The 16,587-nt window shown below is 34.8% G+C and overlaps 10 protein-coding genes across 10 annotated transcripts; 6 read left to right on the top strand and 4 right to left on the bottom strand.

Moving 5' to 3' along the window:
• Positions 1-17: 17 nt before the first annotated feature.
• On the top strand, positions 18-739 carry TVAGG3_0393270 (uncharacterized protein; the record flags this gene model as incomplete). Its single annotated transcript, XM_001584143.1, has 1 exon — positions 24-572. One exon carries the CDS (start codon positions 24-26, stop codon positions 570-572), a length of 549 nt encoding a protein of 182 aa, XP_001584193.1.
• Positions 740-897: 158 nt separating this feature from the next.
• Positions 898-2,433, top strand: TVAGG3_0393260 (protein ubiquitination; the record flags this gene model as incomplete). Its single annotated transcript, XM_001584144.2, has 1 exon — positions 938-2,395. One exon carries the CDS (start codon positions 938-940, stop codon positions 2,393-2,395), a length of 1,458 nt encoding a protein of 485 aa, XP_001584194.1.
• A 608-nt stretch (positions 2,434-3,041) lies between these two features.
• TVAGG3_0393250 (protein kinase superfamily) lies at positions 3,042-4,203 on the bottom strand (the record flags this gene model as incomplete). The annotated part of the gene is made up of 1 exon (XM_001584145.1): positions 3,151-4,176. One exon carries the CDS (start codon positions 4,174-4,176, stop codon positions 3,151-3,153), a length of 1,026 nt encoding a protein of 341 aa, XP_001584195.1.
• A 986-nt stretch (positions 4,204-5,189) lies between these two features.
• On the top strand, positions 5,190-5,832 carry TVAGG3_0393240 (structural constituent of ribosome; the record flags this gene model as incomplete). Its single annotated transcript, XM_001584146.2, has 1 exon — positions 5,239-5,775. One exon carries the CDS (start codon positions 5,239-5,241, stop codon positions 5,773-5,775), a length of 537 nt encoding a protein of 178 aa, XP_001584196.1.
• A 519-nt stretch (positions 5,833-6,351) lies between these two features.
• TVAGG3_0393230 (structural constituent of ribosome) lies at positions 6,352-6,932 on the bottom strand (the record flags this gene model as incomplete). Its single annotated transcript, XM_001584147.2, has 1 exon — positions 6,396-6,932. The coding sequence occupies one exon, from the start codon at positions 6,930-6,932 to the stop codon at positions 6,396-6,398; it is 537 nt and encodes a 178-aa protein (XP_001584197.1).
• Positions 6,933-10,225: 3,293 nt separating this feature from the next.
• Positions 10,226-10,918, top strand: TVAGG3_0393220 (structural constituent of ribosome; the record flags this gene model as incomplete). The annotated part of the gene is made up of 1 exon (XM_001584148.2): positions 10,231-10,767. One exon carries the CDS (start codon positions 10,231-10,233, stop codon positions 10,765-10,767), a length of 537 nt encoding a protein of 178 aa, XP_001584198.1.
• A 211-nt stretch (positions 10,919-11,129) lies between these two features.
• TVAGG3_0393210 (uncharacterized protein) lies at positions 11,130-11,894 on the top strand (the record flags this gene model as incomplete). The annotated part of the gene is made up of 1 exon (XM_001584149.1): positions 11,130-11,852. One exon carries the CDS (start codon positions 11,130-11,132, stop codon positions 11,850-11,852), a length of 723 nt encoding a protein of 240 aa, XP_001584199.1.
• A 114-nt stretch (positions 11,895-12,008) lies between these two features.
• TVAGG3_0393200 (proteasome subunit alpha/beta family) lies at positions 12,009-12,918 on the bottom strand (the record flags this gene model as incomplete). Its single annotated transcript, XM_001584150.2, has 1 exon — positions 12,188-12,910. The coding sequence occupies one exon, from the start codon at positions 12,908-12,910 to the stop codon at positions 12,188-12,190; it is 723 nt and encodes a 240-aa protein (XP_001584200.1).
• A 478-nt stretch (positions 12,919-13,396) lies between these two features.
• On the top strand, positions 13,397-14,473 carry TVAGG3_0393190 (uncharacterized protein; the record flags this gene model as incomplete). Its single annotated transcript, XM_001584151.1, has 1 exon — positions 13,397-14,473. One exon carries the CDS (start codon positions 13,397-13,399, stop codon positions 14,471-14,473), a length of 1,077 nt encoding a protein of 358 aa, XP_001584201.1.
• Positions 14,474-14,902: 429 nt separating this feature from the next.
• TVAGG3_0393180 (papain family cysteine protease domain containing protein family) lies at positions 14,903-16,562 on the bottom strand (the record flags this gene model as incomplete). The annotated part of the gene is made up of 1 exon (XM_001584152.2): positions 14,916-16,553. One exon carries the CDS (start codon positions 16,551-16,553, stop codon positions 14,916-14,918), a length of 1,638 nt encoding a protein of 545 aa, XP_001584202.1.
• Positions 16,563-16,587: the final 25 nt, after the last annotated feature.

The raw sequence follows: 16,587 nt of genomic DNA, 5'->3' as shown, positions 1-16,587 counted from the left end.
TCTAAAAATTTTTATAAAAAAAAATGACCGTAAGGCATCTTTTTGGAAGGAAAGGAAACCCAAATGACATCAATGAAATACTCACCGGTATGGAACAGAAGGCTGCACGTCATGAAAAAGAAATGCAAACTATTGACAACAAATTAGCAAATATTGCAAAAAGACTTAAAGATCCAAGCGTCACACAGCACATGCAACAAATTCTCAAAAAGAAAGGCATGGATCTTCTAAAGCGACGCAAATATCTCGAACAATTAAATTCGAAACTCGAAGCTGATCAAAATAAAACCATTCAGTTATCTTTACTTAAAGACACAATGGAAGTTCAAGGAATGGCACACGGTGCGGTTTCTTCAACTGCAGAAAAATCAAATTTATCAAAAGTCGTCATCGAAGACTACAATCAAATGGAAATCAACAATGCTGATTTCGTAAAAGAAATAAATAATATATGCGACATCCTCAACGATATTTCTAATGAAGAAGAAAATGATGACATTGATTCTGATTTCTTTACACTCCAGACAGAAATGACAACTAGAATGCCATCTCTTGATGGACTTGAGCACTAATATTTTGTTTGTATCAGCTAATGAATAAAAATTTACATTATTTTTCAATTTAATTTTTGTCATTTGAGATTAAATTTATTTTCAGCTTGTGTATGCTTGAACTCCCAAAATCCTACTATAACTTATTCATTATAACTAAAAATCTTCGCTTTTCACTAAAATAGTATACATTCTCCTGCTATTAATGCGAAAAGTAGGAAGAGTAACACATAAATTGCACATATTGTATTAATTTCTATTGATGTACTGTTTCGATTTCTATTTATACTTGTGAAAATGGTAAATTTCAAATAAAATTAAAAAAAAATTAAAATAAAATATGAAGCATATTTTGATACTTTTTATATTTTCCATTTTTTTCAGTGATGCAAGTTCATTACGGCTCCCAATATTTAGTGAATATGTCCAGATTCCAAAGAGGAAACAAGTTCCATGTCATTTTAAATGATAAAGATTTCACAATATTTGATTCATTTGCCTTCTGTCTAAGCCCGAAGATCCAAGCAAAGATCCAGCTCGATGATTCTATTGACAGATACGAGATACAAAGGCATTCATTTCATAATGAAACAATACAAATTTTTGGCAAAATTCTTTCTCAAGGAGAATTCAACGGAGTAGTCGATTTGAAAGTCATAAAAGAATTATACGATATCGGTCGAGAGTTAGAAAGTCCTGATTTGATAACTCCTTACACTTTAATTATCGAAAATGAGAAAATTAATGAACAAAATGCTTTAGATCATATGCATATCTACATTAGTTCCGAAAATTCAGCCAAAATAGATGAATGCATCAAGTTTATTGCATCAAACTTTTTCAAATTTGATCAAAATTTCCTTTCCGATCTTATTTTAAGCGAAAACGATTCAATGGAATACTACGACATCATAGAAAAGATACTTATTGATACAGATCTTACTGTCAAGAGTGAAGACCAAATAGCAAATTCAATTCTTTCATTAATTAAAAAATCAGATGTTTTCAAGAGTTTTCTTCAATTGATCAAAATCGAATTTTGCTCATATGATGTATGCATGGAAATTCTTTCATTATGTAGTAAAGAATGCATAGATCCTGTCATTAATTGCTCCATTCATTTCATTCAATCATTTCTCACCAAAAAATCATCAAATAAATATCCAAGAAAAATCCAAGGAAATGAAAAAGTTCCTGTAATGATATTGAACAATGAAGAACAAGAGAAAAGGATCAAAAGTTTAGAACAAACAACGGAACAATACAAACAAATGATTCAAGAAAAGAATAGAACAATTCAAGAAAGAAATCAGAAAATCCAAAATTTAGAAAATAATATTAAAATATTGAATGAAACAATAAGAAATAATGAAAGGAAAATTAATGATTATCAAAGACAAGCTAATGAAGCTCAGAAGCAACAGAGTTATAGAGTGCTCCAATCCATTCCTAAGAACAGTTCAAACATGCAAAACATATATGACACGCTAGAACAATTAAGGAAAGAAAATAATGATGATGCAATTAGATATGCAATTCAAAATGGTTATGTAGATGTATCTAATGGAAATGGAGATACAATTATACATTTCGCTGCAATGTGTAGTAATCATCAACTCATAAAGAAACTCGCCACATTGGGTGCTTCAATGGAACGCCTTAATAATAACAGAAGAAGTGTTTTGTGGATTTTTGTAAATGGAAATTGTTATGAAGGAGCTGAATTTATGGCTTCTAACTATCAAAATTTGCTAAATTTACCAAATGCTGATGGACAAAGACCAATAAATATTGCTTCTTCTCCTACGATGAGGAATATGCTTTTGAGATACGGTGCAGCATAATAAAAACATTTCTATTAAATAATAAAAACATTTTTTTAAATCATCACTCTTTATAATACAACTTCAAAATCCTTATATTATATATTAGAATTTTCATTCTACAAGATCTTGAATGTAGTTATATGTATCTTTAGAACGCAAACGCAGCAATAAGACAAATGCAAAAAATATTTCATATCCCCGAAATAAGTTGTAGACAACGAAAAAAGCTGTAGAAATCTTCATATTGATAGTGTAAACAATGACCTGTAGGTGGGAATATGCTATATATATGGGATAGAATATATTTATATGATGTCATGTTGTTTCCAACCATTTCGTATTAACAAATCCCCTTTCTCCAATTGATATCGGTGATTAAATGGATTGATTGATATAAAAACATTCGCTTATAAATACTGATATTGAATTGCCTTAAATATCGCATATTATACATTACTTACTCAATTTCATATCGAATGAATCAAAGAATAAAGAATTATTTGTGAATATCAAATTGACTATCAATTTAAGATAAGTACCATTGATCTTTATTCAATATTCTACAAATACATACCATATGTAATGTAGTTTATTGTAGTATTTCATAAAATATTTTTAAAATAAAATAATTTAAAAATCAACAAAAGATTTTTAGAGAGAGGGTAGAAAAAGGAACTTAAAATGTTCCAAATCAGGTAAAACAAGTTAAAAAGTTATATGTCATAAAAACATATAAAAAAATTAGAGAAAAATAGCACGAAGCTACGAAATTCTTATTCGGCAAGAACCAACTTTGGAAGTTGAGGCCGAATTATTCCGGAATATTTGATTTCCGGAGAAGATAAATTTGGAGAAATCGAATTTTGAGAAACAAAGAAGGTAATTGGGATCCTTTCAACGGTAATACCACTAAATATGGGTAATTGCAACAGTTGAGAGGCCGTAAGACGATTTTCTGGGTTAAATATTAATATTTTTTCCAAAAGTTCACGAAATTCTGAAAATTCATCAGAGATTTCGTTAATAAGGTAATTGTGAAGACAAGAATCATAATGATTGATGTTTGTTGGAACTGCAACACTAAATTTCGTTTTAATTTCTTCATTTGACGGAGTTCCGATAATTGAGAGTATTTTATCCAACTGGGATTCCACGGTGAAGTTTTCTGGTCTGAAAAGAGCTTTCCCAGTGAGTAATTCATAAATAACGCAGCCAACTGACCAAATATCAGATGGAAATAAGTAATACTGGTCTCCAAGTAATATTTCAGGTGGCCTGTAAGAAGGTGTAATAACATTTGTGGACTTTTTGAGAGAAGGATCGCCTTTAAAAGCATATCCAAAATCTCCGAGTTTCAAAACGCCATCTCTTGTAATCATAATGTTTTCTGGCTTGATATCTCGATGTAAAACATTGTGCTTATGACAGCAATCGACAGCTTTGAGAAGTTGAAAAGATAAAGATTTAATTAAATCTTTGCTGAGTTGTTTTGAAGAATTGTCATGAATGACAGAGAATAAATCATAATCGTAGTAATCAAATATTAAGTAAGTTGACGAATCTCGTTTACAAACGAATTTTCCATTAAGTTTGACGATATTTTCATCTTTTAGAACGCAATGGGCAGCAATTTCGAAGTCTGGCTCATCTTTGGTTTTAACTCTAGGCTTGAGCTTTTTCAAAGCGAGAACTTTCTTCGTTCTCTTTTCGATTACTTTGAAAACTGTGCTATTGGAGCCCTTGCCGATCTTTTCTACAAAGTCAAAGTATTGATCGACATAAGGCCCCTCAGATTTCATTTCCACGGGCGCCTTACGAAGTTTTTCCTCTAAAAAAATGATTCTAATTTTACATGACCAAAGATAGAATTCGAAATTGATTACATAACTGTATTTGGCAATACATTATGATTTTATTTTCGCTGCAAAATAGGCTCAATAGCTATGATTCAAAATTTCAAAAAATTCAAATATAAAATTAACATCAATAATTATGGAAAATAGGATACATGGAAAGGAGGGAAGCAGATATATAAAAACCGATTCACAACATTCAAGTTAAAACATAACAAAGAATATGAGTTGACAAGTACCTCTTGCAATATACCTACAGAGAAATAAATGAAAAAGAAATACAAACCATATCAAATCTCAAGAATCTTACACTAAAATTCAAATAAATTTCTCAATAAACGAATATACATAAAATATAAAAGGAAAATTAAAAAACTCAAGTAGGATGAGCAGAATTGATATAGAAATAATTAAAATCAAAAAGATGTAAGAAAATATATTCAGAAACTATGTTATATTAGAAAATTTGTCAACAGTAGTTATGTTGGAGTGAAAAACATCGATCAATCTGATATACGTAGTTCGTTTGATAAAGATTGAAAATCTTGATATCGAATATCAAGAAATGAATGTATTTGAAGAGCCAAATATAAAGAGTGAAAGAACATAAATGAAAAGATGAAGAAATGATAAAGGAAGGGGGAATAAATAATGAAATTTATTACTTGGTATTAAGAAATGGAAATTAAAGCATTTGCGACGGGAATGGTATGAAATGTGAGAAAGTTTTGTTGACCGTGAGAAGAAGATTAGTAAAGAATGATTTGAAATAATAGTTTCTGCTTGACATTGATTGTTGTAAATTGATTTGTTGGTGATGTTTTTACGAATTTTCAAATTTAAATGAGTAGTGTTTTTATAAGATCATGTTTAAGAGTCGAAACTCGCGAACTGGCTCTTCAAGATTTGCCACGTAAAGTTCAAAAAACATTCCATGTAAAGCGTGATTCGTCAACAGTCGAAGAAAATTTGAATGGAAATAGCGGTTTGGCTTAGCCTTTTTAGGATATGTCTAGCCTCAAGCTTCAGAAGCGCCTTGCTGCCTCCGTCCTTGACTGCGGTGTTCGCCGTGTCTGGATGGATGACTCCGAAGTTTCAACAATCGCCATGGCCAACTCACGCCAGCAAATCCGCAAACTCATCAACGACGGTATCATTGTCAAGCGCCCAGTCAAGGTCCACTCTGGCGCTCGCCATACAAAGCGTATCCTCGCCAAGCGCCTTGGCCGCCACACAGGCTACGGTAAGCGCCGTGGTGGCAGGAACGCCCGCCTTACAGGCAAGTTCCAGTGGATCCGCCGTATCCGCGTTCTCCGCAAGGTTCTTGTTGACTACAGAAAGCGCAACGAAATCGACTGCCATCTTTACCGCAAGCTCTATCTTAAGGCCAAGGGTAACGAATTCCGTAACCGCCGTAACCTTGTTGAGCACATCCAGACACTCAAGGCTGAGAACCTTCGTGAAAAGACACTCCAGTCCCAGATCGATGCCCGCCGTGCTCGCAGCCGCCGTGTCCGTGAGCGTAAGAATGGTGTTTCCCAGTAAACCATATTAACTTCTTAGAGTCAAGTTCAAGTGCCAGAAAAAGCAACATTTTTCTTTACACTTGATTTTTTTTACAACTTCCTACAAGCAAATCACAAATTTAAACCTACACTCAAATCTTCTTCAATTTATTAAATTCAAATACATACAAACTCCTTCCTTGGAACAATATTCTATTTTAAGTCATATTTCACTTTTTTTGATATATGTTCGATATATTTCCTAAATATGATTTTTTTTGAGCAGATGAGTAGACATAATTATATTCCCTGCCCTATAGATTAAGTCTCTTGATACTAGTCTTAAATTTTCGATTGACCGATTATTGCACTATTATTTGTTGATTATAAGAGCTATCGAAATCCAATAATATTTGATTTTATCATTTGTATAATGATTTATTTACAGAAAAGCATCTGTAATGCAAAGGTTTGCAGAAGGGATGATATTGGTCAAGAGAAATAAGCTTTGTCGAGTCAAAGGAAATAATAAAGTAATAGGTGGAAAGATGTTGAATTAAATAAGAGTAAAATCAAAGACCAAAGAAGGAGAAAAGTAAAAAATTAAATAATTTAAGTTTCAAAGACACGTTTTAATTTAGATGGATAAGTTATATTGTTTTACTGGGAAACACCATTCTTACGCTCACGGACACGGCGGCTGCGAGCACGGCGGGCATCGATCTGGGACTGGAGTGTCTTTTCACGAAGGTTCTCAGCCTTGAGTGTCTGGATGTGCTCAACAAGGTTACGGCGGTTACGGAATTCGTTACCCTTGGCCTTAAGATAGAGCTTGCGGTAAAGATGGCAGTCGATTTCGTTGCGCTTTCTGTAGTCAACAAGAACCTTGCGGAGAACGCGGATACGGCGGATCCACTGGAACTTGCCTGTAAGGCGGGCGTTCCTGCCACCACGGCGCTTACCGTAGCCTGTGTGGCGGCCAAGGCGCTTGGCGAGGATACGCTTTGTATGGCGAGCGCCAGAGTGGACCTTGACTGGGCGCTTGACAATGATACCGTCGTTGATGAGTTTGCGGATTTGCTGGCGTGAGTTGGCCATGGCGATTGTTGAAACTTCGGAGTCATCCATCCAGACACGGCGAACACCGCAGTCAAGGACGGAGGCAGCAAGGCGCTTCTGAAGCTTGAGGCTAGACATATCCTAAAAAGGCTAAGCCAAACCGCTATTTCCATTCAAATTTTCTTCGACTGTTGACGAATCACGCTTTACATGGAATGTTTTTTGAACTTTACGTGGCAAATCTTGAAGAGCCAGTTCGCGAGTTTCGACTCTTAAACATGATCTTATAAAAACACTACTCATTTAAATTTGAAAATTCGTAAAAACATCGCCCACAAATCAATTTACAACACAAATAAGAGTTCAATTACTTAAATTTTTGAAATATCGATATCTTTCTAGTTCTATTTCAAATTGCAAATTATCAATAAATTTAAATTATCAAGCTTACGTTCGATTCGTACAACTTAATTAAACTAATTACTCTTCCATACATTTTCCAATGAAGGCGCGGTTCAATTTTAACGACATTTTTTAACGCGATACGAGCGTAAGTCCATAGAATGTGTTTTGAGGGAAACTATAAAAATCCAAAATAGAGGTAAGTGCGCCATTATTACCTGCGAAGTTACATGGAATAAATCGAAGAGTAAGTACAAGATGATCTTGCATCTTTCCAAGTAAATGAAATTTATTAAAATTAAGATGATAATATTCATTTATAGTATGTGTATGATGTTTTTTCAAAATTTCTTCAAATAAAATGCAATGATAATTTTTGAATAATTTTTTCTTGTGTATATTTCATTTTTTATTAGTGAAAATATCATTACATCAATAAGGAAAGCACAATCCAAATTCATATTAGTTAAATTAATATACGACCAAAAGCCCGCCAAATTTGAATTAAACCTCCAATTTAAAATTTTCAAGTCTACGGAACCATCCTTGGATCATAGTAATCATTCATTACAAAATGGAATCTTTTGGTATTGTGCGGGCGATACCATAGATTTCTTTTTATTGATAATGCTATTGAACAAGCTCATTCCGTGGATTTTCATTTAGAACTTTGTTTCATGAGTTTCTGGAACAATATAACATCTGAAACCTTTTGTGCGGGCAAAAGAAGGGATGTTTGTTGATTGAAAAATACTCATTTAAAAGAAGTTCTGAAAAGAAATTTGGAGATGATTTGTGGGTTGTGTAAGGTGTAGGTGTTGTGATATATGTGGAATGGAATGATCCTTACCTAAGTCATAGACTCATCCTTACCTCAGTCATAGACTCATCCTTACCTCAGTCATAGACTCATCCTTACCTCAGTCATAGACTCATCCTTACCTCAGTCATAGACTCATCCTTACCTTAGTCATAGACTCATCCTTACCTCAGTCATAGACTCATCCTTACCTCAGTCATAGACTCATCCTTACCTCAGTCATTGACTCATCCTTACCTCAGACAACAACTCATCCTTACCTTAGTCATTGACTCATCCTTACCTCAGTCATAGACTCATCCTTACCTCAGTCATTGACTCATCCTTACCTCAGTCATAGACTCATCCTTACCTCAGTCATTGACTCATCCTTACCTCAGTCATAGACTCATCCTTACCTCAGTCATAGACTCATCCTTACCTCAGTCATTGACTCATCCTTACCTCAGACAACAACTCATCCTTACCTTAGTCATTGACTCATCCTTACCTCAGTCATAGACTCATCCTTACCTCAGACAACAACTCATCCTTACCTCAGTCATAGACTCATCCTTACCTCAGTCATAGACTCATCCTTACCTTAGTCATTGACTCATCCTTACCTCAGTCATAGACTCATCCTTACCTCAGACAACAACTCATCCTTACCTCAGTCATAGACTCATCCTTACCTCAGTCATAGACTCATCCTTACCTCAGTCATTGACTCATCCTTACCTCAATCATAGACTCATCCTTACCTCAGTCATAGACTCATCCTTACCTCAGTCATAGACTCATCCTTACCTCAGACAACAACTCATCCTTACCTTAGTCATTGACTCATCCTTACCTCAGTCATAGACTCATCCTTACCTCAGTCATAGACTCATCCTTACCTTAGTCATTGACTCATCCTTACCTCAGTCATTGACTCATCCTTACCTCAGTCATAGACTCATCCTTACCTCAGTCATAGACTCATCCTTACCTCAGACAACAACTCATCCTTACCTTAGTCATTGACTCATCCTTACCTCAGTCATTGACTCATCCTTACCTCAATCATAGACTCATCCTTACCTCAGTCATAGACTCATCCTTACCTCAGTCATTGACTCATCCTTACCTCAGTCATAGACTCATCCTTACCTCAGTCATAGACTCATCCTTACCTCAGTCATAGACTCATCCTTACCTCAGTCATAGACTCATCCTTACCTTAGTCATAGACTCATCCTTACCTCAGTCATAGACTCATCCTTACCTCAGTCATAGACTCATCCTTACCTCAGTCATTGACTCATCCTTACCTCAGACAACAACTCATCCTTACCTTAGTCATTGACTCATCCTTACCTCAGTCATAGACTCATCCTTACCTCAGTCATTGACTCATCCTTACCTCAGTCATAGACTCATCCTTACCTCAGTCATTGACTCATCCTTACCTCAGTCATAGACTCATCCTTACCTCAGTCATAGACTCATCCTTACCTCAGTCATTGACTCATCCTTACCTCAGACAACAACTCATCCTTACCTTAGTCATTGACTCATCCTTACCTCAGTCATTGACTCATCCTTACCTCAGTCATAGACTCATCCTTACCTCAGTCATAGACTCATCCTTACCTCAGTCATAGACTCATCCTTACCTCAGTCATTGACTCATCCTTACCTCAATCATAGACTCATCCTTACCTCAGTCATAGACTCATCCTTACCTCAGTCATAGACTCATCCTTACCTCAGACAACAACTCATCCTTACCTCAGTCATAGACTCATCCTTACCTCAGTCATAGACTCATCCTTACCTCAGTCATTGACTCATCCTTACCTCAATCATAGACTCATCCTTACCTCAGTCATAGACTCATCCTTACCTCAGTCATAGACTCATCCTTACCTCAGTCATAGACTCATCAATATTATAAAATGGCGTTGATGTATGAAAGATAAAGGGAAAATTGAAGATCGATATTTCAAAAATTTAAGTAATTGAACTCTTATTTGTGTTGTAAATTGATTTGTGGGCGATGTTTTTACGAATTTTCAAATTTAAATGAGTAGTGTTTTTATAAGATCATGTTTAAGAGTCGAAACTCGCGAACTGGCTCTTCAAGATTTGCCACGTAAAGTTCAAAAAACATTCCATGTAAAGCGTGATTCGTCAACAGTCGAAGAAAATTTGAATGGAAATAGCGGTTTGGCTTAGCCTTTTTAGGATATGTCTAGCCTCAAGCTTCAGAAGCGCCTTGCTGCCTCCGTCCTTGACTGCGGTGTTCGCCGTGTCTGGATGGATGACTCCGAAGTTTCAACAATCGCCATGGCCAACTCACGCCAGCAAATCCGCAAACTCATCAACGACGGTATCATTGTCAAGCGCCCAGTCAAGGTCCACTCTGGCGCTCGCCATACAAAGCGTATCCTCGCCAAGCGCCTTGGCCGCCACACAGGCTACGGTAAGCGCCGTGGTGGCAGGAACGCCCGCCTTACAGGCAAGTTCCAGTGGATCCGCCGTATCCGCGTTCTCCGCAAGGTTCTTGTTGACTACAGAAAGCGCAACGAAATCGACTGCCATCTTTACCGCAAGCTCTATCTTAAGGCCAAGGGTAACGAATTCCGTAACCGCCGTAACCTTGTTGAGCACATCCAGACACTCAAGGCTGAGAACCTTCGTGAAAAGACACTCCAGTCCCAGATCGATGCCCGCCGTGCTCGCAGCCGCCGTGTCCGTGAGCGTAAGAATGGTGTTTCCCAGTAAACCATATTAACTTCTTAGAGTCAAGTTCAAGTGCCAGAAAAAGCAACATTTTTCTTTACACTTGATTTTTTTTACAACTTCCTACAAGCAAATCACAAATTTAAACCTACACTCAAATCTTCTTCAATTTATTAAATTCAAATACATACAAACTCCTTCCTTTTCTTTCTATTGTCTTTGAGATTTCTCATATTTTTTATCTTTTTCACTTTGTTTCTTTGATTTGCTAAGATCATCATCATTTGGAGTCGAATGGCTTTCATTTGTATGTATCCAAATTTCTTATTTCTCTTTTTACATCATCAAAATGAAGATCATTTTCTTTAAGTTGAGTGTTACCCCCTATTTTATTTTTATCAAAAATGACAACTGAAATTCCCGAGATTTTTCGAGAGTTCGAAAAGTATTATGTAGCATCAAAAGTGTTTTCCAAGATTAACAAAAAGGTTTCCTCTGTTCTGTTATTCACTTATCTCGACAATTGTCTTCTTAAATTCAATTATCAAAATAATCCAGACATAAAAGCATATCTTCAAAAGATTGAAACAGAGTGTGGTGAATTTCCTGAAGATGGAGCACGAGAAACACGTATTATTGCTGATGAAATGTTTTCAAAATTAACTTTTATGTTCATGACGAGCGAAATCAATAAAGAAATGCCTCAACAATATTTACTTTGTTCACTATTGTACTCCGTCCTTGATGGAAATGAAGCAATGGAAAGAGAAAATGCTTGTTTATTTGCAGCCTTGAAAATACACGAAATACAAAGAACAGGTAAATCTGTACAGGAGAAAGATATTCCACAATCTTCCCCAGCTCAAACACCGCTTGTTCACAAAGAAACAAAATATAAACTCAAGAATTTCAAGGAGAAGCCATATCTCTATAAGAGGGAAACCGCTCTTGAGTATCTGAAGAGTCATGACATTGAAGTTCCTCAAAATATCGAATATCCAGAAGATTTTCAAGAGATTATCATCAGAGATTTATCTCATGCTACAAATTCTATCCATCATGGTGATAAAGAAAGAGCATTGCTATTCCTTAAGAAAGCCAAGAAAGAATGGCTGAATCGCAAATAAAAATTCCAAATAATTGTTTGTTTTAATAAAAATCAACTTTGTACTATATATATTCTATCTTAAAATCTCAAATACAATTATTTTCATTATAGTAAATTCAATAAACAGAAGAATTAAATCAAGATATAACATCTTTCATTTTTTCATGGCCAGGAACGATTATATCTTACTATGAAATGAAGTACAATAGAAATTTCAACCTAATTCTTTTTGTTTAAGATTTATTAATAAAAATATTAGATTTATAAGGATTTAATATGTTTAACTTATTAAGCTCAAGAATTTAGCTTTGTATGATATATAAGTGATTTTTAGTAGCTATAAAAAATCAAATTTTAGTTTTGTGGGTTTTCATTGACAAATCTTGATTGGAAGACATCCTCTGGGACCTTCTGTGGGCGGCCGTTGGTTTCTTCACAAAGCCAGAACATTTCGATTTCCCATTTCTTAAATTGACTTTCATGGAGAGATTTGATGATACGGGCTACCTCTGGAACAGCTTCACGAACTGTAATATTCTTCCATTCTGTCTTTTGGAGTTCAGCGCGTGCTAAGTTGCTATTTTTGCCGAAGCATGAGGCGAAATATCCATAAAATGCGCCACTAGGCTCTATAGCGTATAATGCATCATCCTTATAGCTAGCAAAAATAACTGTGCAGCCGAATGGGCGATAAGCTTGATAGTAATGTGCGAGGTGGAATTGTTGTGAAACTTCTGAAGCAAGCTGAGGAACTGTAATTTTGATGCCGAAATTTGATGTGAATGTTTCAGCTCTGTTTCTGGATTGCTCAACAATGCTGTAGCAATCTGGACGATGACCGATTGTTGCACAAGCAATGCTGTCGTTGATCCAGAAAATTCTTGGATTGCCACCTGGAGTGAGAAGTGTTGATGTTAAATTCTTCTCCGCAGCAAGCAAAATGCCATCTTTGCATTTGACACCTAAAGCAAGAGAATCTTTTTCGACAGCCTTTGTAGCATACTCAACTTGGAACTGGCGGCCATCTGGAGAGAATGTAATTGGGTTAAAATCGTATCCGCTTCCTGCACCAGACATTTTAAATTACTTTGTCACGTTTTTGTTTGCTCTTTATGACCAATTATTGATTGCAAGGAGTTTTTCGTTTTTTTCTGATAACATTAGGATCACATGCAAATCGAGATAGTTAGAATTCGATTTAAACTTAAAGAAATCAAATTTTGATGGAAATGCGTCTAATTTTGCTTGTATTTATTGCTGCAGGATTTTCGGAGATGAGTTTATGTTGATTATGATTATTTATATTTATGATATGAATATGATTCCATTATATTAGGTAAATACATTCCAATTGTATATAATATGCATAATATAATGTAAACTTATTATAATACATATGCTTTACTAAGATGGATGTGTTAAATCCGTTTTCAAGGAGAGGAAATCCATGACTTACATTTCCAAGACTTGATTTCATCATAAAAATTGATTTGAAGACAAATTTTACATCACAATGCATTTTCCAGTACATTTCTATCAGACTCCGGCAAATTATATAATATAATGAAATTCATTTTACGATACAGTCAATCTGGTCGGAGTGAAGTCAATATATCCTGGGAATTTCTATTTCCAGGATCATGCTATGAAGAAGATCATATTCATAACAGCGCAATATTTTCAAGATCAAATAACTTAAACTACTTTGTTTCAAGTTGTTTTTTTCTTGAATTAAGTCCAGATGGTGCAATTCGAATTTCAACAACGAATGACGATTCTAAAACATATGCAACAACAAACGAATTCAAATCATGTTCCTCTGGATCACAGAAAGGAGGTTCTCTCTACTTTAATGAAAAAGGTGAATTTGTTCAAACAAAAAATTCATTCATTAAATCAACAAATTCAGAAAGAGGACCTTCATTTTCCATATGGGTTTCAGAAAAACCAAATTACAAAAATCATGCTAATGAAACTTTAGTTTACAACTGCGGCAGTTCAAAAGAAAAATGCTGGATTACAACTGACATGTGTGATGGCTTTATAATCATGAATGAATGCAATATTACACAAAATAGAGTCAAAGAATGGATTGGTGGTTATAGAACAACATCAATTACCTCTGATTCATACATAACTTGTGTCAATGTCATTGAAAACAATCAAACATACAATGAATTTACTTGGCACACATCTTCTTCTTCATATAAATCATCAATATTTAAAGTTACTTCATGTAATTATATAAGAAATAATTGTCCAGATAGTAAAAGTTATCTGATTTATTCTTGGTATTCTAATGTTTTCATGAGTTATTGTTGTATTCGTGAGAATAAAATTCCTTACATTTTTTATGCAGATTCATGTACAATAACATTTGAAAATTCAACAACAGATAAAACTACATATTATAAATATGGTAATTCACCAATATTTAAGAACACAGATATTTCATTTGAAAATGAATGTCCTCTTTTGAATATTTCGACAACAGATTTCGTCGAATCATTAAAATATAAATGTCGTCATCCCACTCCAAATAATGACGAAAACAAAGAAGAAAATAACGTTTATGTTCAAAATCATGTTAAATTTTTCTTTTTATTTATGAGTAGTAAACCATTTCGAAGTAGAACATAAAATATCAACTTTCAAGTTTTGAGCGTTTTTTCACTCCGAATCTTAAGCATTCAAGAAATGTTTTTCTGTTTTTTAATCCCATTTCGACTTTTTTTTTGATGAAAATATGAACTGAATCATAAAATCATGAATCCTCGACCTGCCATATCAGTATTCCATGAAACAAAACCTACTCCATTATTTATGAAGCATTCAAGTTTTTTTTTTTTTAAAATATACTAAAACTTGCGTACGATTTGTATTTATTCGTAGCACATTTTAGAGGCCTTTTTGCTAGGAAGAAGATATCTCAAATTAGTGCTCCTTACCAAACACTTATTATCAAGATGAGATTCTTCCCATTTTTTTGAAAAACAGACATTTTAATATAAATTGATAATTTGTTAAATATAGTTAATAAAGAAGAGTAATTGAATAAAAAAAACAAATAAACAAAATGTATTTATAACAATTCAGTAAAATCTAATGGATCACGAGAATCGATTTCTTTGTATGTTGAAATCGAACGATCAACAAGTGTATAGTTAAGTCGTGAGCCACTGCCTTTGAAACTAGTTTTTGTAAATTCAACATCAACACCTTGAACAATGAAATAACCACGGCTTTGACCTTGTGTCATCTTCTTCATGTCCAAAAGGTCGTCATAAAAGAACATAACATAGCCGCATTTACCTTCAACTGGAGGTTCAATCAAGTCATCTCGCAACTGAAATGCGTAGTACAAGTGTTGGATAGGTAATGTTTCGATTGTCTCGATAACAGGAGAGTCATTTCCTTTGACTCGAATAACACGTGAAAGAGGAACACCGTATTTAGACCAAACAATAGAAGGAGACAATGAACTTGATGATTCACGAAGTAAATAATATGTAGAATTAACATCACAGTGTGTTTTGTTAACACATTTCAATGTATCTGATGATTTCATAATTCGTTTGCCTCGTGTGAGAATTGTGTCCAATGAACATTTGTCACCATCACGGTATTGTTTGATGCATTCGTATGATGCAGGAATCCATCGCATGACGTTGTCTTTGTCTGGACAATACATAGCGTCTTGGTCTTCTGTCATCATGTCAAGTAAATATTCGTATGTGTGGCCACGTGATCCCCAGCTGTTCTTGATGATGAAACCTCCTGTCTGTGGAGATCGACCGGTGAAGTTGTACGTCATCTTAGGACTGAAATTATCATTGTAGCCAACTAATGTCATAGCATGGCCTGTGCCAGGAACTGTGCGTCCTGTCTTATGGAAAATAAACTCAGCATCACTAGCTTTGAAAAGCTTGAAGTCTTCGATAGAACAAAATTCTCTTGGATCGTCTGGACATCGGAAATCGCGATTCAGACATGACAAACTATTGTTGACTAGTCGATTACTACATGGGAAGATGTAACGCTGTTGTGGCATAGTAATAGAGAAACCGGATGGAAGACCAAGTTGGTAAAGCCATTGTTTTGTATCTTCGATGTTTTGTGTGTAATAACGACGAAGGATGTTGAATTCGATAGGGTTGTTCTTGATGCAGTTGTCGATGTTTGGACAAATCATTTCGTTTTGTGGTTTTTGTTGGTAAACACAACAATTTGCGGGAACAACGTATTTCTTGAATTCCGGAAAGTAATCGACAAAATCTAAGAACTCAGAAAGACTGCCTGCGTCTGATGTATTTAATAAACGTGGACTGTTTATGCAAGGAGGACTATTAGGGTATTGTTGGCACAGTTGTACCATTTTGTATGCAAGACCTTCGACTGAAAGCTTTAAATATTCGTTCTCTTGTAAGTAGCCGTTTCGTAATCCTTGTTTTTTGTACTGTGACTCGAGAATAGAAATGATTTGAAATAAATAACATGTGCCGCGCGGACCTTGATCAAAGACTGGACTCATAACACTGCCGTCAATCAAGTATTTAGATGGTAATGGTTTTCCTGTGATAAATGGTAAAGATGTTTGTTGAGGTTTTTTCGAAATCGAAAATATATATGACGAGAAGCATAATGTCAATATAGAAAAGATCAACGACGATATTCCTAGAACAAGAAGTTGAAAATATGTCTTCCTTGGTAAATAAATCATGATTTAAAAATATAAAAAAACAATTTGAAATCTG

Source organism: Trichomonas vaginalis, chromosome V, assembly GCF_026262505.1.
Source record: "Trichomonas vaginalis G3 chromosome V, whole genome shotgun sequence".
Taxonomy (NCBI): domain Eukaryota; phylum Parabasalia; order Trichomonadida; family Trichomonadidae; genus Trichomonas; species Trichomonas vaginalis.
This window is presented reverse-complemented; position numbering and strand designations above follow the sequence as displayed.